General features: G+C 43.2%; 1 protein-coding gene across 2 annotated transcripts in view; it reads left to right on the top strand.

The window, feature by feature from the left end:
• The window catches only part of LOC121233044 (homer protein homolog 1-like), a 199,364-nt gene extending 184,390 nt beyond the window's left edge, over positions 1–14,974 (top strand). For both annotated transcript variants that reach the window (XM_041121633.1, XM_041121632.1), the window contains exon 9: positions 12,373–14,974. In XM_041121633.1, coding sequence (XP_040977567.1) covers positions 12,373–12,561 — 189 coding nt within the window. In that variant the 3' untranslated portion in view covers positions 12,562–14,974. The remainder of the gene's footprint in view (positions 1–12,372) is intronic.
• The last annotated feature ends 10,950 nt before the right edge of the window (positions 14,975–25,924 follow it).

The raw sequence follows: 25,924 nt of genomic DNA, 5'->3' as shown, positions 1-25,924 counted from the left end.
TATCTACCTGGACTTCTGCAAAGCATTTGACACTGTCCTGCACGACATCCTTGTCTCTAAATTGGAGAGACATGGATTTGATGGATGGACCACTCAGTGGATAAGGAATTGGCTGGATGGTTACACTCAAAGAGTTGTAGTCAACGGCTCGATATCCGGGTGGAGACCAGTGACAAGTGGCGTTCCTCAGGGGTCAATATTGGGACCGGCGCTGTTTAACATCTTTGTCGGTGACATAGACAGTGGGATTGAGTGCACCCTCAGCAAGTTTGCCAATGACACCAAGCTGTGTGGTGCAGTCAACACGCTGGAGGGAAGGGATGCCACCCAGAGGGACCTTGACAGGCTTGAGAGGTGGGCCTGTGCGAACCTCATGAAGTTCAACAAGGCCAAGTGCAAGGTCCTGCACATGGTTCGGGGCAATCCCAAGCACAAATACAGTCTGGGCGATGAGCGGTTTGAGAGCAGCCCTGTGGAGAAGAACTTGGGGGTGTTGGTTGATGAGAACCTCAATGTGACCTGGCAATGTGTGCTTGCAGCCCAGAAAGCCAACCATATCCTGGGCCGCATCAAAAGACGCGTGACCAGCAGGTCGAGGGACGTGATTGTGCCCCTCTGCTCTGCTCTTGTGAGACACCACCTGGAGTACTGTGTTCAGCTCTGGGGCCCCCAACATAAGAAGGACACGGACCTGTTGGAGCTAGTCCAGAGGAGGGCTACGGAGATGATCAGAGGGCTGGAGCACCTCTCCTACGAAGGCAGTCTGAGAGAGTTGGGGATCTTCAGCCTGGAGAAGGGAAGGCTCCAGGGACACCTTATAGCAGCCTTCCAGTAGCTAAAGGGGCCCTACAAGAAAGCCGGAGAGGGACTTTCTACAAGGGCATGTAGTGATAGGACAAGGGGTAACGGCTTTAAACTGAAAGAGGGTAGATTTAGATTAGCTACAAGGAAGAAATTCTTCACTGTGAGGGTGGTGAGGCACTGGAACAGGTTGCCCAGAGAGGTTGTGGATGCCCCATCCCTGGAAATGTTCAAGGCCAGTTTGGATGGGGCTTTGAGCAACCTGATCTAGTGGAAGGTGTCCCTGCCCATGGCAGGGGGGTTGGAACTAGATGCTCTTTAAAGGTCCCTTCCAACCCAAACCATTCTATGATTCTGTGATAAATGGATATATTATGCATATATTTTCACATGTCACATTGTAGGCAATCAGTTTCTGAAAACGGTTCTATATGATTCTATTAAAATAAATTTAAAGCTATCATAGGATCCAAGTTAAAAGTTGCCTTTCTTCAGCTTAAAGGTTATTGCTGACCTGATGCAGCCTATCTAAAAGATCTTGAATCTTTGCTTTGCTATAATCTTCCTGCTTTGATAATACTGGCTTTCTATGAGCCACTTCACCCTACATCTATGATGTCAATGAAATAGTGTTTTCTTCTGTAGCTCCAGACTAACCATCTCACATCTGTTCACGTAGTTGACTCATCATCTGTTTTCTGGGTGATTATCTCCAGGGTCTGTATCTATTCATCTCGCTCTTTTTTATTCTGCTTTACTTTTTTCCCTCTTGTGTTTGCAAATGGATTATGTAACTCTAAAATATTTTGGAATATAGCCTGTATGAAAAACTCTATGCAAAGAAATTATTATTTCAAGGTGTATTACATTTCTGACACACTCATATCAGGGCATGAATTAGAAATCCATCATTGGCAAATTCCAGTGAAGAGCAGTATGTTATCATTGTTAAGGGTAAGTATCAGGGCCCTTGTTACTTATTAATTTCATTAGCAAAGTAGAGAAGACCTATCAATGAGTCATGATCAGTGTGACTCTCACAGTAAGTCAGGATATATTTATTACTGTGTCTGATTCCTAAATATAGCTGTTGTGTATGGTTTGAATATTTTATTCGGATCCTTGCACTGAATTCCACAAAAGATTATTACAGTGCAAACAACAACCATAACGTGTTAATAATTTATTTCTTTTCTAAAACAAAACAATGTATGACAAATTATTGTCCCTGCTGTAAGAAAAGCTTGAAAAAAACAGTGTAAAATAAGCCTTGTAAAGGGCCTGAATGTATCAGAAGAGTTAGTTTATTGTTAGATGAGATTAATTGCAAATAAAGTTAAATGATACAACTAGGGGAATAGATTATATCACATGGACACCTCTCGATTTCTTCCCATCAAGAAGCAACAGTTTTGAGGTTACCGACTTGTAATAAGAAACTGCACATGAGCTGGACACAAACTTATAATGCAATACTATTGCAAAAATCAGTAATATTAATCTAGGGTAAATATGTATAAGGATCAAATGTAAAATTTAGGAAGAAGCATTTTCCAGAAATTAAAAGCAACAGCTCACGGCATGTTTCAGTTAGTTCTACTTCCCATAAGTCATTAAATATGTTAAGCACAGGTTAGGGAAAATAAAACAGAAGGAAATATGGGAGAAAGTATATCTGAGGAAGTGTTTGGGAAAGCTAAATGTATATGGATTAGGAAAGAGATATCAAGAATAGAATATAAATAAAGTACACAAGCTGGAAGTTTAAACAAAAGAAGGGAACTCTTCTGGTTTGGAGATACAGGGCAAGGACCAGAAATGGAGAGTTAAAGGGAAACACCTTATGCTGAATATGGATAGAAGTTCCTACATCTAACATAAAGCTTTTGGTTTTACCTGGGTGCTCCCACCTAACAGCTCACAGCAGAACAATTCCTCAGTTTAAGAGTATCTGAAGAGGGCCTGAAAGATGATGTTCATTGCTAGATACAGGCCAATGGGCTGATCTTCAGGACCAGATGTCATGAAATAAAACCATATACATATCTATGGATTTGTTCCAAAGTGATCCCTTTCATCACTGGCTTGCCTACTGTTGTGGTTTAACCCCAGCCAGCAACTAAGCACCATGCAGCCGCTCACTCACTCCCCCCACACCCAGTCGGATGGGGGAGAAAAATCGGGAAAAAGAAGCAAAACCCACGGGTTGAGATAAGAACGGTTTAATACAACAGAAAAGAAGAAACTAATAATGATAATGATAACACTAATAAAATGACAACAGCAATAATAAAAGGATTGGAATGTACAAATGATGCGCAGTGCAATTGCTCACCACCCGCCGACTGGCACCCCTCTAGTCCCCCAGCGGCAATTCCCCGCCCCCACTTCCCAGTTCCTATACTAAATGGGACGTCCCATGGTATGGAATACCCTGTTGGCCACTTTGGGTCAGGTGCCCCGGCTGTGTCCTGTGCCAACTTCTTGTGCCCCTCCAGCTTTCTCGCTGGCTGGGCATGAGAAGCTGAAAAATCCTTGACATTAGTCTAAACACTACTTAGCAATAACTGAAAACATCAGTGTTATCAACATTCTTCTCATACTGAACTCAAAACATAGCACCGTACCAGCTACTAGGAAGACAGTTAACTCTATCCCAGCTGAAACTAGGACAGTATCCACCCCTTATTCTATACCATTGACGTCATGCTCAGTTCCCATACCTTTAGTTACATCCTGGTCAATCATCAACACCTTTTCCATCCCTTTGAGACATATGAACAATGATATATATATATATGTATATACACACAGAGATATCATTCCTTTAGTTTATGGGTTATGTTCATTAAATGTTCGTTGAGTTCATTTAGTTCCTGAATTTGGGCTCCATCTGTCATACCAGTCTTTCTGGGCAGGAGGGATGCTGCAAAGTCCTCTCAGTCGGTAGAGCAGAGTTGGGCTTCAGTGCAGTGTGACGAGCAGGTGACATTGGACGCAGCAGGAGGATGGTGTGCACCGTTGGATTGTTGCATGCTGGAGTCAGTTCTGGTTCCATCACTACTGCGCTTTGCTCAGTTTTATCACAGTTCTGTCTTGCTTGATCTAAGTGATTCTTACTATAGTACTACGGATATAGCATATACATATAACAATTATAGTAATGATAACATACAGTAGCAGGGTTATATAGCAACTAATATCATGCAGGTTAATTCTGGCTATTCTCACCTAAAATTAAATCCCCTTGAGGCACACATCAGACTTCCCAATCTTTTCGCATCACCCACCAAGTGCACCCAGGCCCTTGAGCAAAAGCAATCCCATGAATGGCTTTACCTTTGCTTGAGGCAGGAGTAACCCAGACTGTCTTCCCTAACATATTTTTTATGTGCACTACGGGGACTTTATCCCCTTCTACAGTACGTAAAAATTCTGACTGGGCAGGGCCACCCCGATTGGCAGATCCTCTGGTGTTGACTAACCAGGTGGCTTTTGTTAAATGTGTATCCCAATGTTTGAAAGTTCCAACCCCCCATTGCTCTCAATGTAGTCTTTAACAGTCCATTGTATCGCTCAATTTTCCCAGAGGCTGGTGCGTGATAAGGGATGTGATACACCCACTCAATGCCATGCTCTTTGGCCCAGGTGTCTATGAGGTTGTTTCGGAAGTGAGTCCCGTTGTCTGACTCAATTCTCTCTGGGGTGCCATGCCGCCACAAGACCTGCTTTTCAAGGCCCAGGATAGTGTTCCGGGCGGTGGCATGGGGTACAGAATATGTTTCCAGCCATCCGGTGGTTGCTTCCACCATTGTGAGCACATAGCGCTTGCCTTGGCGAGTTTGTGGGAGTGTGATATAGTCAATCTGCCAGGCATCCCCAAATTTATATTTCAGCCATCGTCCTCCATACGACAGGGGCTTTAACCGTTTGGCTTGCTTAATTGCAGCACAGGTTTCACATTCATGGATAACCTGTGCAATAGTGTCCATGGTCAAGTCCACCCCTCGGTCACGAGCCCATCTATATGTTGCATCTCTTCCCTGATGGCCTGAAGCATCATGGGCCCACCGAGCCATAAATAGCTCACCCTTATGTTGCCAGTCCAGGTCCACCTGAGCCACTTCAATCTTGGCAGCCTGATCCACCTGTTGGTTATTTTGATGTTCTTCAGTGGCCCGACTCTTGGGTACATGAGCATCTACATGACGTACTTTTACAACCAGATTCTCTAGCCGGGACACAATATCTTGCCACAGTGTGGCAGGCCAGATGGGTTTGCTGCTGCGCTGCCAGTTGCTCTGCTTCCATTGCTGTAACCACCCCCACAGGGCATTTGCCACCATCCATGAGTCAGTATAGAGATAGAGCACCGGCCACTTTTCTCTTTCAGCAATGTCTAACGCTAGCTGGATGGCTTTCACCTCTGCAAACTGACTTGATTCACCTTCTCCTTCAGCAGTTTCTGCAACTTGTCGTGTAGGACTCCATACAGCAGCCTTCCACCTCCGATGCTTTCCCACAATGTGACAGGACCCATCAGTGAACAGGGCATATTGCCTCTCATTTTCTGACAGTTTATTATACAGCGGGGCTTCTTCAGCACGTGCCACCTCCTCCTCTGGCGACATTCCAAAATCTTTGCCTTCTGGCCAGTCCGTGATCACTTCTAGAGTTCCTGGGCGACTGCGGTTTCCTATGCGAGCCCGTTGTGTGATCAGTGCAATCCACATACTCCATGTGGCATCAGTCGCGTGATGTGTAGAGGAGACCCTCCCTTTGAACATCCAGCCCAGCACTGGCAGTCGGGGTGCTAAGAGGAGCTGTGTTTCAGTACCAACCACTTCTGAGGCAGCTCGAACTCCTTCATATGCTGCCAATATCTCTTTTTCAGTTGGAGTATAGCGAGCCTCGGATCCTCGATATCCTTGACTCCAAAACCCCAGGGGTCGGCCTCGGGTCTCCTCAGGTGCTTTCTGCCAGAGGCTCCAGGTAGGGCCATTCTCCCCGGCTGCAGTATAGAGCACATTTTTAACATCTTGTCCTGCCCGGACTGGTCCAAGGGCTACTGCATGAACAATCTCCCGTTTAATTTGTTCAAAGGCTTGTCGTTGCTCAGGGCCCCCATTTAAAATCATTCTTCTTCCGGGTCACTTGATAGAGAGGGCTTACAATCAGACTGTAATTTGGAATATGCATTCTCCAAAAGCCCACAACACCTAAGAAAGCCTGTGTTTACTTTTTGTTAGTTGGTGGAGACATAGCTGCTATTTTGTTGATCACATCCATTGGGATCTGACGACGTCCATCTTGCCATTTTACTCCTAAGAACTGGATCTCCTGTGCAGGTCCCTTGACCTTACTTTCTTTTATGGCAAAGCCAGCTTTCAGAAGGATTTGGATTATTTTCTTCCCTTTCTCAAAGACTTCTTCTGCTGTGTTGCCCCATACGATGATATCATCAATGTACTGCAGGTGTTCCGGAGCTTCACCTTTTTCCAGCGCAGTCTGGATTAGTCCATGGCAAATGGTGGGGCTGTGTTTCCACCCATGGGGCAATTGATTCCAAGTGTACTGGACACCCCTCCAAGTGAAGGCAAATTGTGGATGACACGCTGCTGCCAGAGGGATTGAGAAAAACGCATTAGCAATGTCAATTGTAGCATACCACTTGGCTGCCTTTGACTCTAGTTCGTATTGAAGTTCTAGCATATCTGGAACGGCAGCACTCAGCGGTGGCGTAACTTTGTTCAGGCCACGATAGTCAACTGTTAGTCTCAACTCCCCATTAGACTTTCGCACTGGCTATATGGGACTATTAAAGGGTGAGCGAGTTTTGCTGATCACCCCTTGGTTCTCCAGTTGGCGAATCAACTTGTGGATGGGAATCAGAGAGTCTCGGTTGGTGCGATATTGCTGCCGGTGCACCGTTGTTGTAGCAATTGGCACCTGTTGTTCTTCAACCCTCAGCAACCCCACAACCAAAGGGTCTTGAGAGAGACCAGGCAGGGTAGACAGCTGTTCAATCTCCTCCGTCTCCAATGCAGCTATACCAAAGGCCCAACGGTACCTTTTTGGGTCCTTGAAATACCCCCTCCTGAGATAATCTATACCAAGGATGCACAGGGCCTCTGGGCCAGTTGCAGTGGGGTGTTTCTGCCATTCATTCCCAGTTAGGCTTACTTCAGCTTCCAATACAGTTAGCTCTTGGGATCCCCCTGTCACACCAGAGATACAGATGGGTTCTGCCCCTTTATAACTTGATGGCATTAGAGTGCACTGTGCGCCGGTGTCTACTAGAGCCTTGTCCTCCTGTGGGTCTAACGTGCCAGGCCATCGAATCCACACAGTCCAATAAACCTGGTTATCCCTTTCCTCCACCTGGCTGGAGGCAGGGCCCCTCTCATTCTGGCCAGAGTATCCGGTATTCACTTCTCGTAAAATTGGCTCAGAAGTCCCTTCAAGAGGATCAGAAATAAGATCAGCCCTTCTACTCTGTTTGGAAACTGGAGCGGCATTTCTCCTAGTAGAATCCCCTTTTGTGGTGGTTTTTCCTCGCAGCTCACGTACCCGTGCGTTTAGGACCGACGTAGGTTTTCCATCCCATTTCCTCATGTCCTCTCCATGATCACATAGGTAAAACCACAGGGCACCTCGTGGTGTGTACCTTCTATATTGTCTCTCTTGGGCAGAGGAGCGCTCACTCCTAATAGCTGAGACATTGGTCCTTACAGGTGGGCAATAGGACATATCATCTTTGAATTGCTGGAAATCCTCGGACAGCTTCTCCACAGCCGAAATGCAGGCTTGTAGGGAGGAGGAGAGATTTTCTTCGTATTGATGGAGTTGGTGAGCCACTTCATCCACTGTCGGTGCCTCTTTGTCTTTCCAGGTCATTATTGCCAGTGAGTTGGCATAGGACGATGGTGCGCTCCATACAAACTTCCGCCACATGGGTCGTGTGCATTGGACTTCGTCTGGATCTTTGGGTAATTGTGGGTTGTCCGGGTCATGATGAATCGTCTCTAGCACAGCTAATTCCCTCAGATATTGGATACCTTTTTCCATGGTGGTCCACTTGCTTGATTGACATATAACATCTTCCTTGGAGGGGTACCTTTCCTTCACACTTGACAGGAGTCGCCTCCAGAGGCTGAGGGCTTGTGTTCCTCTTCCAATTGCCTTGTCAATGCCACCTTCCCTGGCAAGCGATCCCAGCTGCTTGGCTTCCCTACCTTCTAATTCCAAGCTATTAGCCCCATTGTCCCAGCATCGGAGGAGCCAGGTGATAATATGCTCACCTATACGGTGGCCGAAATCTTTTCGCATATCCCGCAGCTCACTCAAGGATAGGGACCGGGTTATTACCTCTGGTTCTGCCTCTTCCTCCTGTTCCTGTGATGACCCTGGTTCACCTTCATCCTTTGCTAAGCGAACTGATTTTTTTGTATATTTCTTTTTCTGTATGGGGGCAACTGATACTGGTGCAGGTTGATCCGCTGGTTCAGTTGCAGTATCGCTCGCCGGGTTTTGGATAACCGCAGCGTCTGTCGCCAAGGTTTGGGTAGCTGCTGTGCTCGTTGCCGCGGCTGGAGGGGCTGCAGTGCCTGTTGCTGAGGTTTGGGTAGCCACAGTTCTCATTGCCAGGGCTGGAGGGGTCGCGGTGCCTGTCACCAAGGTCTGGGTGGCCGCAATGCTCGTCGCCGGGGCTGAAGGGGCCGCAGCGCCCATTGCTGGGGTTTGGGTGACCGCAGTGCTCATCGTTTTGTTGTTAGGTCCAGAGACCTTCTCTTCCCCTTGAGGGTGCTGAGTTGTGTCGAACAGGGCTCGATAGGCATGGGCCAGGCCCCAGCACGTTGCAGTGATTTGTATCTCTCTGGAGCTGCCGGGGTGACAGCATACCTTTTCCAAATATTTTACTAGTTCTTCTGGATTCTGCACTTGTTCAGGGGTGAATTTCCAAAACACTGGAGGTGCCCACTTTTCTAGGTACTTGCCCATACTACCCCACACACCCTGCCACTCATAATTATCCAGCCTCGGGGCAGACCTCTGGGTGATCTTCTTAAATAGTTGTTTAACCTTAAACAAGAGCTGAACCACATTCAGGAGCATGCTAATTCCCAGCAGTAGGGCTAGGACCGTGCTGGTATCAACATCCCAAGAGTATTCAAATTTTTCAAACTTCCCAAACACCATTGTAACTGGACTGAAGGAGAAAGGAGAGGGGAAGAAAGGTATCCCACTCATAGACTGGTTTTCCAAGGAGGAAAGGTAAATGGTATAATTATTAATAGTTTCCCACAGATGGCTCCCGCAGTATAAAGGTGACAACGCTGAGTGCAAATACTGGATTAATCCCACAACCGATGACTTTATCATACCATAAACCAGTGTTATACAATACATCAAAGTGAAAACCTTAATCCACCTCCCATGGATGATAAGCAGCAGAAGAGGGACTACATACAGCAAGCGAGGTGATACATAACAGAACTTTAAAAACCAGAGCAACAACTCTAAGAACACATAAATCAACATAATGACCAGCGACTATTAGACCTATATAATGAATGCTTATAACAAATTTGTTTTAACGAGCTCTGGTCAGGTTTGTCGTTATCTCAACCCTTCGTGCCCCACGTTGGGTGCCAAAATGGACTGTTGTGGTTTAACCCCAGCCAGCAACTAAGCACCACGCAGCCGCTCACTCACTCCCCCCCCCCCACCCAGTGGGATGGGGGAGAAAATCGGGAAAAAGAAGCAAAACCCACGGGTTGAGATAAGAACGGTTTAATACAACAGAAAAGAAGAAACTAATAATGATAATGATAACACTAATAAAATGACAACAGCAATAATAAAAGGATTGGAATGTACAAATGATGCACAGTGCAATTGCTCACCACCCGCCGACCGACACCCAGCTAGTCCCCGAGCGAGCGATTCCCCGCCCCCACTCCCCAATTCCTATACTAGATGGGACGTCCCATGGTATGGAATACCCTGTTGGCCACTTTGGGTCAGGTGCCCTGGCTGTGTCCTGTGCCAACTTCTTGTGCCCCTCCAGCTTTCTCGCTGGCTGGGCATGAGAAGTTGAAAAATCCTTGACATTAGTCTAAACACTGCTTAGCAACAACTGAAAACATCAGTGTTATCAACATTCTTCACATACTGAACTCAAAACATAGCACCGTACCAGCTACTAGGAAGACAGTTAACTCTATCCCAGCTGAAACTAGGACACCTACTTACAAAAATTATCTCTGGGGTAAGAGCAGTGGCAAGAAGACTTCCTAGAGCACACGCATTTGGTGAGTAGAAGAGGAACAGTGACAGGAGAAGCAGGAAGTGTGAACAAACGTGGAAAAACAACACTCGTTTTTGTGTGAGCTAAAGAAAGGACTGTGTCATTCCTGCAGAGTTGAGAGGACCCTGAATTTCCCTTCCTTTTTTGCAGTCACTCGGCCTCAGAGGGTCTTGAACCCATGCAGTCATTATACTGGGTAGTACTTGTCAGTACTGTTCAGAGGGCAGGAGTAGAGTCAATGAAGGAGAGTCTACAGAGTGTATGGACTGGGTTATAATCAGTTAGCTTGTTCGTTTATAGCAATGGTGGGCTAGTTAATCCTTACATAAGCATGTATGTATTTTAATTTTTATTGTTTCTACAAATACTCTTTTCAGCTAGCTTCCTTTAATGCTTTGGCAACTATATTATTCAGTGTTAAACAGATTAAACTAATTCTTCTCTTGGTCCTGGCAGCAAGGGGTAATTCCTGTGCTCAGCTGTGCTGTTCAAGACCAGTGGCCAAAACTCTGTAATTTTTAACTTGCTCATTTACAAACAAGAAGGGAGGTATTCCAGTTCAGCTTGGATGTAACCCTTGGCTGCACAAGCAACCACAGCTATGAGGAGATCAGGTCCCTGAGGCTCTGCCTTCTCCACCTGCACTGCCGCTGGGGGTCCCAGAGCTCTCCCCTGCCTGCAGAGGCTGGGAGCTGGCACTGGGCTCTGGTCACATCATCCCATCCCTCCTCTGGCCAGGGGTGCAGCGGCCGATCAACACTGCCATCACACCCCTCACAGATGGAAAGGCCATGGACTTTGACGCAAAACTGCCATTTTATACCTGTTACTCTTGACTGCCCAAATACATATTCTATATGGCTCAGGTTGTTTCTTATGGTTAGCTGAGATCTCTCCAATGTAAACATGAACGTATTTGTTAGCTTTGAGGGAGACAGAAGAATTGTAACAAAAACAGTGGGAGAGTGGGAGGGCAGAAAGCAAGCTCATGTTGGGAGGAATGACTGCTGCCAAATCGACCACCCTATGGCTGTGTGAAACTAGTTGTAAAAACTCAGAGCAGGCCCATTAAAGCTTTGTGACACAAAGCCACTGTAAAGGTAAGCGGTGTTTAAAAAATGTTAATGTATGTAAATACAAATTCACTATGCACTTTTCCAGAGAATGGCTGTGCAGGGTGTATGGTGTACTAAATACACTGTCCCTATGCTACCTTCGAGAGTGTTTTTCATAACTGAAATTATGAAATAATTCAGCATGAATTTGAGACATGCAATGAATGAGACAAATAACTATGCTATTCCAGACCCATGTGACTGCTACACTAGTAGTTTGATAAAAGAGAGGGCATCTGGTTTACACAAAGCAGAGCAGGCATGACCTCCCTTCCATCACGCACAAGCCAGAGCTTTGAGGGGCCCCAGCAGGCAGCATTCCCCTCCTGCTGGCTGGCACAAGGGGGTTTCTTTTCCTCGTAAACGAGAGCTGAGCTTGCTCAGGGTCAGATCCCTTCAGCTATGTGTAATGTGCTGCTGCTTTGTCTTTCTACCTGCTGTATGGGAATAGCTTGTCTGTACAGCACTGGTGACTCACGTGCTTTCCCTGCTCCCACAGCTGCACTACTGCAGAGCTTGCAGGTGAGAGCTCCAGGGCACAGTGCAATGAGACAAGACATTCAGCTTGCACATGCTGGTTTAAATTTGTTACAATCGATTTCACCTTGACATCATTCTTGCTAGTTTATGTTTCTGTCCTAATTTTCAGGGTGAAAAGGCCTATAATGTGGGACAGGAGTAAGGTAGTACTCCTCCATCCATAAAGCAGTATCCTGGATGAGCTTCTATATGAGACCATTTAATGGAGACTGTGTACTTGAGCAATTCATGTAGTCTAAATAAGGGAATACTTGAACTTAAGTAAATCTTTGAGAAGCTGTTTTCAGTAGGTGGCATATTTCTGAATGATAGAAGTGATAACTTACCTGAATACCACATCCATTGTTCACTGACTAAATTTTATCCCTGTCCAAAAGTTTCTGTCCTTCAGATGAATTACTGAAAAAAATGGAGGAAATGATAATACATATGCAATCCTAATAACAATTTGGGTTCTGGTTTTGGCTTAGTGGAAACTGTAAAGGGTCACAATCACAAATTGTTTCAAAAACCAGTTGAGAAAAATAGCACAGAAATACCAGCAGGAGGTTAGACTGCTTTCTATTTGCAGACAACACATTAACATGTTATATATTTTCTCTGAAGGAAGTAGAAATTCGAAACAAAGACCTGGAAGGCCAGCTGTCCGATCTAGAGCAACGTCTGGAGAAAAGTCAGAATGAGCAAGAAGCTTTTCGCAATAACTTGAAGACACTTTTAGAAATTCTTGATGGAAAAATATTTGAACTAACAGAGTTACGAGATAACTTGGCTAAGCTAATAGAATGCAGCTAAAGAAAATGGGATTTCAGTGCCAATCAGCTTAAAGATGCACTGTCTCTCTTTATAGGACTGTGTTGGGCTCTGCATCAAATTTGCACAAAATTAGAAAATGCTCCTCTGAGGGCTTGTTTTAAATTTAGAGTCATATTTCAATGTAAAATTTAGAACTCAGCTTGTAGCTAGTTGAAGAAAAAACCCAACAAACAAACAAACTTGAATTACAAATTACCTCTTTGTACATTATTGGCCATAGATAACTTGAAAGATATTAACAGTAATTGAATGCAATCCTTTTCTAATTATCAGTGATGGAAGAATTAGCAGTGTCCCAGGTCACATCCCCTTTTTGTGATAGATACAATATAGGTTATCTGCTGGTTTATTTATTTAATTGATGTGTTTTGTGCAAGAACTTAGTGATGACAGCCCTGTATTTTGTTGTTAATAATTTCTCAGGATACTTTCCACTGTGGAGCAGCATTGCCGTTACCAATTTATTCTTGCCAGGAGTGGGAGAGAGTTGCATCTTTAATTGAAACAAAGTCACTATAACTGCTTGTTATAAAGTTCTTCCTTTTGGGGTTTTTCGGTTGGTTGGTTTTTTTTTGTTTATGTATATATATATATATATATATATATATATATACTGGAAGATACTGTATTTCTTTATGGAGCTTATTCTGGTGTTCTACAATATTGTCCAATGTAAGGTTTACTTTTTCATATGAATTCCATGTAATTACAGCGAGATACTATCTTCCACTTAACTATATTTTGAAGCCAACCAATGATGGCAGGTGAGTCCTCCAGGAAAAAAAAAAAAGGCAAAAACCCCCTGAGAATTTTAAATGTAAAATTTGACAAGCACAGATAACAAGAAATAGCCAGTTGTTTGTTTTCTGGCCATGATACATATATCGACTATCTATGTTCAATTAACTGTTAACCTGTTCTGCAGGAGACTTTTTCAGAATGTCACATGAATTTCAGGTTTTGTGAATAATCGCTTATGGGGAGCATTGTTTATTAAAGATTGGATTAAGGGCATAGAGCTACTGCAAGGGATTACTCATATACTGAACTTGTCCAGCCAAGAAAGCTGTTTCTAGAAGTTTTGTTGTCATAACAAATTGAAATGGAGACATGTTTACTCTTTTATGGGTCTTCATATCACATCTTTATTGAAACTATACCAGGCAATATTCTGAACTGTTAACTAAATGTTTAAAAACAGGAAATCAAATTCAATTAACCTCAGTGAGCAGGTTTTAAAGTTGTTTTCATGTAATTTTAACAGACTTTTGACAAACACACTTTTCTTTATATAATAGATTTATTTTAAAAAAAAACCAAACCTCTGAAAAGTAAGCCAAGTGTCATGTGTCTTGCATCAAAGTACATTCTTGCCATAAATTGCTTGTAATGTTGAAGAGGGCTTTTTTAAAACTTATGAATGCGTGTCAGACTTCAAAGTCGAAAGATGCACTGACCTTTGTTTGCTCCCCAAATTAATTTGAATGTTAAACATGAAATCTAGTCATTTATTAAATTTGTACAACAAAAGTTTCTCCAGAGACTGCTATTCAAAACTAGAAAAGATAAGTTTGTTTTTATGTGTGTACTGTGTATATATACCATATAATACACACAGGTTCTCATTTATATCAGAAATACATGCTTTATTTCTAAAATACTGTTTTTTTTTCTTTACCAGTAATTTATCAGGTGTCCTCTAACTAGTCAGGAAAATGGTTTAGGTCAAATGCTAAACCATCATGTATTATACTGTATGTAATGTACACAATGTTTAAGTTTTCTCCATATTTTTAGGGTATTTTCTCAACTATTTTATTTATTAAAGGGGTGGGGGGGGCTTGGTTCAGCGTGCTACTGGTTGAAAACTTTGTGGTGAGCTACATGTTTTTCATTTGGTGGATTTTAGACAGTGGTGTGTATATCTTCATCAAGTCCAGATGAGCAGATAGAACCAGTTTTTAATTTACCTGGGGATGTTTGGGCCTGATTCTCTTGTCACTTGTGCTGCTGTAAACCAGATGTGTCCTTGATGTGATGTCAGAAACATTCAGTTGGCATAACATCTGTGGAAGTGCAAGAAGAATCTGTCCTGTTAATGCTCAGTGGACATAATAAGGATGAAGAAAGAATAAAACCACAGAAGGTTGATGATGGAATAAATGTAATATTATTTTTAATGATATTATTGACATTTTAAAAAATATTATGTCATTTACATGTGGGAAAATAGTGGATGGAAATATTTCCACTTAAATTTTGTGAATATGTGTGGTACATGACTATTTCTATGTATACGTACACACATATGTATGTACAGAACATGGAAAAATTTAGATGTGCACATTTTTAATATTTTCCTATTGAAATTAAATTTAAAATTGGAAATTGATATTTGAGAATTTCTTTTCTCAGTAGATATGCTTCCTTTCCTTTTTTTAAATAATACAATTACTGAGGACTGCACCTTTGAATTCCCAAATAGTTGTCAAACATAAATATGGGATAAGGTGGACATACGTGCACATATAAATAAAATCCTATTGCTAAGAGTATTTTTAATGTTTATTTACAGTAGGTGAGTGTTTAGAAATTGCAACCTAAAGTTCATACTTAGGTGGTTATACCTACTGTAGCCTCTCCAGTTGTTTTAAGATAAAAGTTTGCTTGTTTGAAACATTACTTTTCCCAGAGATGGGTATTATGCATTGTATCTATCTTTGATGAAACTGTGGGAATATGTATACCAGAAAACAGCATTGAGTACTATAGCCTGAAAACATGACTGTGAACTTGCACAGGAGGGGAGAGCAGTCACATCATGTATAATGTTTTATGGCAACTAGAGTCTTGTAAAAAAAAAAACCACCAAACCCCAAAAAACTAACAGAAATACCACCCCCCCCAAAAAAAAAAATCCAAAAGAAAAATGAAAAATACACTTTTTATTTTGAAATACACTTGCTGTTCTCTGGAGAATGTACTTTTACTCTTTATTTTTTTCTTAAATCTTTTTCAAGTATGTGCAAGTGATAGCAGCAGCTACCTTAATCTTTCAGGTGCTACTGGATTTTGCATTAGTGTGTTATGTTGTGAAATCCTGACTTTGACATAAAAGATTTTTGTAAGTTTATCCCCATCTGGATAGCTAGTTTTTGGAGTGTCTTGTTCATAATCCATATGCCTCAATGATCCAGAAATTGCATTTTTCTATCTGGACAAAGTAAAATGTGTGAATTAATCTGTTACAGACTGGGAATTCCTTTTCCTGGCTAATATATCCAGGAAAGAGGAGAACAAAATGAACTGATAATGCAGAAATGCTGTTATAAGGTCTCTAAGAAAATACATTTTCAGGTATAATAAACATATAAAGGGCTAAACCAGATAAAACACAAATAAGTATCATTTAATGCTATCGGTGGCATTCCCAGGATAATCCTTTTAAAGAAAACCCTGCAAGAATGAACAATGTGTCAATTAAAGATGAATATTTTGGGATGTGTCTTTTCAGTTGTCAGTTGTGGAAGGTTTCTGATTTCTGCTCATTTTTCTACCGGTTAGGGACTAACTTCATGTTTATCTTCAATAAGGGGCTAAACCTCAATTTGTTTTATCATCTTTTATATTCTGTACTGAAGTGGCTACTGAACAGCGCTCTCTGAACACTGCATTCATTAGGAGGTTCATTTCAAAGGCAAAATCAAAGCCTTTTTCAGAAATACAGCATGGAACAAGGAATGGAAAACTGTTGCAGACCTTAACTCTCTACAGAACTGTGGATGTCAATAAAAGCACTTAATTTAGTTGATTACAGAAATCTTGGATCTTGAGGCCAAATATAAATCTGATTAGAGATTAGGTCTGAATGACAAAAGACAATTAAAAAAACCCACAACCAACCATCAAGAAACTCCGTCCAAATGCATGTAGTTCAGTCTCAGTAACTGGATATGCTAGTTAAGTGCACAGCTATATACTGATTTTTTTTTCAGGGAATGGACCTGACTCTGCAAAGCAATGTTCAAATTGTCTTGTTTACATTTTCTTAATAATGCTGCATATGTGCAGTATCTCTGAATGGTGCTAAGCATAGAACATATCATGGAATAATAGGTATTTTAAAAAAAAATCTCTATTTTTGCTTAGTAGCATTAGTTCCTTGTTATACTCCACTTAATTCAGACAAGTAGGATTAATTTTCCCCATTATGTTAAATGTCTGGGAATGATGAACAGAGTTTTGTGTTAGATCCTGGAGTCAGTTCAGCCTATCTCCACTGTTCTGGCCATGCAACATAGCCAGAAAGCAGGTGCAACTGCTTATATCAAAAGACCTGCAATACCTCTAGATAGTATGGGTTCTCACACCATATGGGGTCTCATAGCTTGCCTGCCACAACCTCTCAGGGACTTGTAGCTGCCGGTACTGCCTCTGTGCTGTTGGCAGCTCATCCTAGGACCAAAGAAACACAAGCGTAATTTATACCCACTGTCTTCCTCATTCCCTGGTCTTGCACAAGCAAAGATCAGCTGCAACAATACATGTGGCAGTTTGTGTCATTTTCAAATGCAGGCATGGGAAGGAGTAGTAACCATCAAAGATGGTTTAGATTTTTTGGGGGGAAAATGTAGAGTTGTCAAAAAGATTGTTTTACATGAACCTTCACAAACAATACATGCATCCAGATACTAAGGGGAGAGGAAGACCTACGCTGACTGTCATGAAAGAGTGATTTAGATCACTTAAAGAATCACCGTCAAAGGTATTAACAAAAGGTGATTTTAATGTGAATTTGTAAAAATGCGACTTAACAAAGTTCGATGGCAAGGTTCACTCTACTACTTACTACATGGAAGAAACATACAAAGGAAAATCGAGTTCGAATCGATTTAGAATGATTCGCGCAAAGACCAGAGACAAAAAAAGGTAAGGGAGATCTTCCCGTTGAGTCACGAGGTTCAGAGTGGACCCCCTTGCTTTCTAAACTCCTTCTTAGAGAGGAGTCTAGGTGCAGCTGGATCCAGACTTAGTCCCAGACTTGGTCAATGGTTTATGCCTAATGGTAGGGATACAAAAGGTAAGGAAAATCTCCTGTTGAATTACTATGCCAATTTGTCGGGGAATGAGTGATTATGGATCCTACATGACTTTGAGGTAGCAGCAATTTAAGATTTATTAACACTATTACAGTAAATCACAAGATTAGGTTATATGATTTTTAACAATACTTAATCATCAGCCAATTGTCAGAGTGATTTAATAAAATTTGCTATAATCATCACTACAAAGTTTCCTAAATCAAATCACACACACACAAACACGCACACACAAATATAGAGATTAACCTATTGTTGTGGTTTAACCCCAGCCAGCAACTAAGCGCCACGTAGCCACTCACTCACTCCCCCCGACCCAGTGGGATGGGGGCGAGAATTGAAAAAAAAAAAAAGGTAAAACTTGTGGGTTGAGATAAGAACAGTTTAATAGAACAGAAAGGAAGAAACTAATAATGATAATAATAACAATAATAAAATGACAATAATAAAAGGATTGGAATATACCAAAGAAGTGATGCATAATGCAATTGCTCGCCGACCAGTGCCCAGTTAGTTCCCAAGTCCCCCTCCAGGCCAACTCCCCCCAGTTTATATACTAGATGTGACGTCACATGGTATGGAATACCCCTTTGGCTAGTTTGGGTCAGCTGCCCTGGCTGTGTCCTGTGCCAACTTCTTGTGCCCCTCCAGCCTTCTTGCTGGCTGGGCACGAGAAGCTGAAAAATCCTTGACATTAGTCTAAACACTACTTAGCAACAACTGAAAACATCAGTGTTATCAACATTATTCTCATACTGAACTCAAAACATAACACTATACCAGCTACTAGAAAGAAAATTAACTCTATCCCAGCTGAAACCAGGACACATATGATCAAGATTTTTCTCTCTTTGCCAATTGTAGTAAATTATTGGTACCAAATGATTTTTGAAACTTTGCGAAATCTAATTGTAGTGAATTACTCACTATTCTCCTTCATCAGCATTTGTCAGCAGATGATCTTTGACCCCTTCTTCTTCATTGGCATCTATCAGCGGATGATCTTGGAAATCCTCGAGAAATCTACCCTGAGAGGTGTCCCAGCTCAGGGGGAGATACTGGGTCACAGCCTGCTGCGATCCCAGAGAGCTCAGAGGGTCTCACCTAGGATCGCTATTTATAGGATCGTGCAATGATTCACTTTGGTCAGTATATTTCCATTCTGGCCACAATTCTTTTCAGGTAATTCTGGCACCTTTCAGGGTGGGCCATGATCCCGGAATAGGAGTTTCAGGTACGGTTAGGGAGTGCCTAATTGTCGTAACTCACTGTACTGTAGCCAGGACAAGAAAGTACCAGATTGTCCCAACTCACTGCACTTGCAGCCATAACAAGAACACAATGTTAGCTGGTCCTGACATTGCAACATGGCCCAGGGGGTCTGCACCACCACACTGACAAGGTATGTTTAAGTGTAATCTGCATGTATGGACTTCCCCCTTTTGAGTTAAACTGAATATGGTCATGCAGATATTTGCAAGCTTAAGTTTTTCAGAGAGGGAACAAGACCTTTGAAATTCTCTGAGTCTGGACTGTATTTTGTTAAATGATGACAGGAATTTTTTCTAAACAAAACAAAGGAAATGGAAAGCAAAATGCTCTTGTACTTCCCTGCAAGAGAGATATCACAGCCCTTAACTGTGGATGGAAATGTGAATGGAAATCTACTTTCTCTGCATCTGAATATACAGTTCTTTTTTATAATTCCAGCAGTGTTTCTCAGGAACCAGAAATATGACTTAAAAAGCAGTGAAAGGCACAGCACTCTCTTTGACTTTCACTTAGTGAGAGGAGCCAGAACAGTAATGTGTAGTTGAGCAACTCAAAGTAGTATCTAGCGTGAGCATCCGACACCAAAGTCCCTACTGCTCAGCCTCACTGCTACACCCTGCTAGCTGTGTGGAAGCTAGCCCAAATGTGGCTGCACTTGCTGTCTGTCCCAGAGGCATCCCCAGAGGGTTTGTTGTCCTTTGTTCAGAAGCTGCTGGTTTGTGTTGTAACTCTTTTGCTCCAGAGCATTCTGCACATTTGCTGATTTGCATGCAGGGAGTGAAAATGGAGGGGAAATTTTGTTCAACAGATCTGAGAGAAGCAGAATAATGTGTTGGTTTGATATAAGCACCTTTTCCACACCTCTTTGAAAGAAAAAGAAATTCTGAAAGCATTATTTGGTGTGGTTATTATCATAATTTGAACCTACAAAGTCAAAACTTTTTTATCTTTTTTTTTTATTTTTCCTTTTTTGTGTCTATGTTCTTTTCTCCTGCGTAACATGGAACAGCTAAGCACATTTACAATAAATGTAAGAAAGTGCTAAAGTGCTTATGGAGCCAGATACATAAAAATCCAGTGCCCTGCTCATCAGGCAGACACATCAGCAACCCAAATGAAAAGCACATAAAAGATAGCTGTAGGTATGGGGTGCTGCCTGCTGCATCTGAACATTTCTTAGACTCAGTGGAGTCAGGCAGACAAAGAAGCTGAGAGAAGATTGTCGTGGTTTAACCCCAGCCAGCAATTAAAGCACCACGCAGCCGTTCTATCGCTCCCCCTCCTCAGCTAGACAGAGGAGAGAAAATATAACAAAAGGCTCCTAAATCGAGATAAGGACAGGGAGAGATCACTCACCAATTACCGTCACAGGCAAAACAGACTCGACTTGGGGAAAATTAATTTAATTTATTGCCAATCAAATCAGAGTAGGGTAATGAGAAATAAAACTAATTCTTAAAACACCTTCCTCCCACCCCTCCCTTCTTCCCAGGCACAGCTTCATTCCCGAGTTCTCTACCTACCCCCCCCAGTGGCGCAGGGGGACAGGGAATGGGGGTTGCGGTCAGTTCATCACACATTGTCTCTGCTGCTCCTTCCTCCTCAGGGGGAGGACTCTTCACTCTTCCCCTGCTCCAGCATGGGGTCCCTCCCACGGGAGACAGTCCTCCACGAACTTCTCCAATGTGGGTCCTTCCCACGGGCTGCAGTTCTTCACGAACTACTCCAGCATGGGTCCCTTCCATGGGGTGCAGTCCTTCAGGAACAGACTGCTCCAGTGTGGGTCCCCTGCAGGGTCACAAGTCCTGCCAGCAAACCTGCTCCAGCGCGGGCTTCCCACGGGGTCACAGCCTCCTTCGGGAACCCACCTGCACCGGCGTGGGGTCCTCCACAGGCTGCAGGTGGCTATCTGCTCCACCGTGGACCTCCATGGGCTGCAGGGGGACAGCCTGCCTCACCATGGTCTTCCCCACAGGCTGCAGGGGAATCTCTGCTCTGGCGCCTGGAGCATCTCCTCCCCCTCCTTCTTCACTGACCTTGGTGTCTGCAGGGTTGTTTCTCTTACATGTTCTCACTCCTCTCTCCGGGTGCAGTTTCTGTGCCGCAGCAACTTTTTTTTTTCCCTTCTCAAATATGTTCTCCCAGAGGCACTACCACCGTTGCTGATTGGCTCAGCCTTGGCCAGCAGCGGGTCCATCCTGGAGCCGGCTGGCATTGGCTCTGTTGGATGTAGGGGAAGCTTCTGGCATCTTCTAACAGAAGCCACCCATGTAGCCCTCCTGTTACCAAAACCTTGCCATGCAAACTCAATACAAAGATGCAACAAGGAAGCATCAGGAAGTATTTTGAATCAAAGCTGACTAAAACAGTGAGCAATGCAAGTATTTTCAGAAGATAGGAGTCTGTATGCTCTTTATTGATAATGACTGCATTTCAGAAATATAAAATTCCTATAACGTGTGTTTAACTCCTCAAGTCAAAATACAGTAATGTGTCAGGATTGGCAGGCTGTTTTTAAAAGAAACTGAGCTGATTTTCCTGCTAAAACAAAGGGATCATATACCAGGCAGTAAAACTTCCTGTCAAGCCAGAGGATTTCAGTCATCACCTAGGGTAGGAGACAGGTATTTTTCAAAGGAATTAAAGCAACATTTGGAAACTTCCCTGAGAGAACCTGAACAAAGATGAGAGCAGAGCTCTGTGCAGCAGCTGCAATGTTCCTGAGTCAGACTGGGAAATCTAGCTACAAGACTTACAGTCTGGACTGGCAGGATGGGTAGGTAGCAAACTGTGCTGTAGGTTCAGAAGTTCATAGAATACCAGGTTGGAAGGGACCTCAAGGATCATCTGGTCCAACCTTTCTTGGCAAAAGCACAGTCTAGACAAGATGGCCCAGCACCCTGTCCAGCTAAATCTTAAAAGTGTCCAATGTTGGGGAATCCACCACTTCCCTGGGTAGATTATTCCAATGGCTGATTGTTCTCATTGTGAAAAATTTTCCTCTTGTGTCCAATTGGAATCTCCCCAGGAGTAACTTGTACCCGTTACCCCCCATCTTTTCCATGTGACTCCTTGTAAAAAGGGAGTCTCCATCTTCTTTGTAGCCACCCTTTAAATACTGGAATGTGGTGATAAGGTCTCCCCTAAGCCTTCTTTTCTCAAGGCTGAACAAACCCAGTTCTCTCAGCCTTTCCTCATATGGCAGGCTTCCCAGTCCTTTGATCATCTTTGTGGCCCTTCTCTGGACCCTCTCCAGCCTGTCCACATCTTTTTTGCATAGCAGGGACCAAAACTGAACACAATATTCCAGGTGTGGCCTGACAAGCATTGAGTAGAGTGGGATAATGACTTTTTATCTCTGTGGATGATGCCCTTCTTTATGCAACCCAGCATCCTGTTGGCTTTCTTTGCCACAGCAGCACACTGTTCACTCATATTGAGCTTGTTGTCCACCAGGACCCCAAGGTCCCTTTCCACAGAGCTGCTCCCCAGCCGGGTAGATCCCAGCCTGTGCTGCACTCCTGGATTATGTTTTCCCAGGTGCAAGACCTTACACTTGTCCTTGTTGAACTTCATAAAGTTCTTGTTAGCCCATTCTTCCAGCCTATCCAGGTCTTCCTGCAGGGCAGCTCTCGCTTCCAAGTGTCCACTTCCCCACTCAGTTTGGTATTATTGGCAAACTTCATCAGGGTACACTTGAGCCCATCATCCAGATCACTTATGAAGATATTAAACAGCGTTGGGCCCAATATCGATCCCTGGGGGACCCCACTTGTGCCAGGTTGCCAGTTTGAAAAGGAGCTATTTACCACCACCCTCTGGGTGTGGCCTGTCAGCCAGTTCCCCATCCACCACACGGACCACTTGTCTAGACTGTAACACATCAGTTTCTCTAGGAGGAGGCTGTGGGAAACCATATCGAAAGCCTTGGAGAAATCCAGGTAGACAATGTCCACCACTTGCCCCACATCAATCGAGCAGGTTACTTTGTCGTAGAAGGCAATCAGGTTTGTCAAGCACCATTTGCCCTTGGTGAATCTGTGCTGGCTTTTCCCAATCATATGCTTCATTTGACTTGTGATAACCCCCAGGAGGATTCATTCCATAAATTTCCCAGGGACTGAAGTAAGACTGATGGGCCTATAATTTCCTGGATCTTCCTTTAAGCCCTTCTTGTAGATGGGGGTGACATTAGCCTTCTTCCAGTCTTCTGGGACAGCCCCCGATCTCCATGACTTCTCAAAGAGTACGGAGAGTGGCCTCGCAATGACATCAGCCAGCTCTCTTAACACCCTCGGGTGGATAATGTCAGGGCCCATCAATTTGTAGGGGTCAAGCTCCTGTAATAGTTCACATATCAACTCTTCCTTCACTGATGGTGGGTCTGTGTTTGCATCAACCTGGATTTTTGTTCCCGAGGCCCAACAGTGCTGGTAAAGACAGAGGGGAAAAAAGTGTTGAGAACCTCTGTCTTTTCAGCGTTGTTGGTGACTAATTCACCTCTCCTGTTTAACAGTGGGCCAATATTTTCCTTCTGTTTCTGCTTGTTGTTTACATACCTGAAGAACCCTTTCTTGTAGTTTTTGACATCTCTGGCCAATTTCAATTCGAGCTGAGCTTTTGCTTTTCTAACTGCATCTCTGCACACCCTGGCAATGCCCTTGTAGTTCTCAATGGGTATTCATCCACTTTTCCATCTCTGGTATGCTTCTCTTCTGGTTTTGAGAAGACTCAGAAGCTCACAGTTAAGCCAAGGGGGCCTCTTGCTCCACCTACTTCCCTTTAAAGGGGATGAACTGGTTTTGTGCTTCCAGGAGAGTGTTCTTGAAAAACTCCTGGTACTTGCTAGCTCCTTTATCCTCCATGGAAGCTTCCCACAGAATCCCTCCCAACTGAGGTTTTTAAGGAAATTGTGACACTTTGGCCAAATTGCAGCAATGAAGCTGTAACAAGGACATATGTATCTAAAAATAAAATTCAGAAAGGAATCAAGGCATCACAGAGCACAGCAGAACTCAGCCCCGTGGCTGAGCAAGCAACCACACCAGGGACTCTCGGTATGTCCAAACATATGTGATCACCTCTATAACCCTGGCAGAGAGGAGAGTTTACTTATGGGTTAAAACACCAACAGATTAACCTTCCATTGAAGCTGGATTTACAGCTCAGGAATAGCTACTAGGTGGCTGTGGAATTCACCATGACACTGTAAATCACTCTTTCAATGTGCTGCACCAGAAAAGGAAGCCACTATTTGAGGAAGTTGTAAGCTGACTGCCATGACCCCCGTAAGACTAGCTTTGTGTCTTATATTGGATAAAAGCTGGGGCATAGCTACTTGGAAAATAGTTAACTGGCAGCAATGGTGACAGTGGTGTTTTAAGGGATCAGGCCTTCATCATCTGGAAGGTCTTTGCAGATATAAGTGAAGAAATTCTAATTTACAGTATTTCAGTATCTTTATGAGAATTTTTTTTTAAGGAAACCTCTTGACTTGCTGCTGCAATGACATGTTGATGGGCTAACAGAAAACATCTTAGCGTAGTCTTTGGAAACAGCTAGGCCCCTTCTACTAGTTGAGCTCCAAAGGGGGCAGGAGCTAAAATTTGCATTCAGTCATTTAACCAAGCTGGTACTGACAGTACCAAATGCTTTCTTATTCGAACACATCCCTGAAACTGAGTATCCACTAAGGATTTCAGCAAATTCATGTATCTGGGCCTCATAAGGCAGAAAGACTTCAGATCTGTTGGGCAGCTGGTAGCTGGGAGAGAACCCAGGTTTATCCCAAATGGCTGATAGTGCAGTCTTGACAAATGCTGGTTGGAACACAGAATTTCTGTTTGAAGTTTCTTATTGCAAATTGAGATGAAAAGCTAAAGACTTGAAGGTTGGTTTTTTCTGTGAAATGGGACAAAGTATTGACTTGGGACTGTAACTGTTTTTTAAAATGTGTTTTTAGATGTAATAGATGTTAAGTTGTATACAAAGCTAAGCAAAGCATGTCATGGTAGGCAACCTGCGGCTAATGCTTTCCCCAAAAATGTAGCCTGAGTAGACACATTCTTTTAGAAAAGTGACAAACTTTTCTGAACAGAAATTTGCTTTATCAGTCAAGCATATTTAACTAATGCTACCTTTGACTGAGGACAAGTCTTGCACTCTTCCCATCTCCCATCTTTTCCAGGAAAGGATTAAACGAGCGTAGATATGCTGTGAGTGTCGCTTGCTAGCATGCAGCTTTTCTTGATCCTGTCTGCTGGCCATGAGCACCTGAGGAAGTGCCCAAACAGCCAGACTTCACAAAGGCAGCTCCAATGGCACAGCACAGCTCAGCATGGCCTGTGCCAGGCTAACCCACTGAGTGCAGTTTAATTTAAAGATGAGTGACAGAGCAAGGCAGGGTGGGGGATGATGGGACACATAAAAGGCTGTTGCAGAGAGGGTGGAAATAACTTGTGCAGGCAGTGGACAGGACAAGAAGTAATATGACCTTATGGTTCAGATATTAAGAGAAGCCTTCAGCCAGTAGGCACTGCAATGAATCACTTAGGCTGTGACCGTCCATCAGTAGAAGCCTTCAGGCAACTATTATGGGAATGACATACCTGCTACTGCAAGAAAGCAATAGGCTATGTGATTTTTTTTTTTTTTTTCTTTTTTTTAATGCCTATTCAAGACTTGTTTTCTTTTTTAAACACATAATTAGAAACCAAGAGCAGAGTGCAATGGCTTCTTTGTCAAATTGTTTTTGCAGGGCTCTGTCCACTCCAGCAAGTGGGGGGGGGGAGGGGGGAAGCCATCACTTTATGATGCTTCATATGAAGTTGATTCATAAAATATCTGTTGTGCTGTTTAAATTGTGCAGTTAACATGCATGGCAGTTTGAGCATGCATTGATGATTTTGTACGCTAAGAGCTCAGTTACATTTCTGTTGAAATTTAATGTGATTAAAATAAAGTACTGAGGA

The sequence above is a fragment of the Aquila chrysaetos genome (assembly GCF_900496995.4).
Source record: "Aquila chrysaetos chrysaetos chromosome W unlocalized genomic scaffold, bAquChr1.4 W_unloc_4, whole genome shotgun sequence".
In the NCBI taxonomy this organism is placed as follows: domain Eukaryota; kingdom Metazoa; phylum Chordata; class Aves; order Accipitriformes; family Accipitridae; genus Aquila; species Aquila chrysaetos.
Note: the sequence above shows the minus strand (reverse complement) of the source record. Positions and strands in the feature narration are given on the sequence as shown.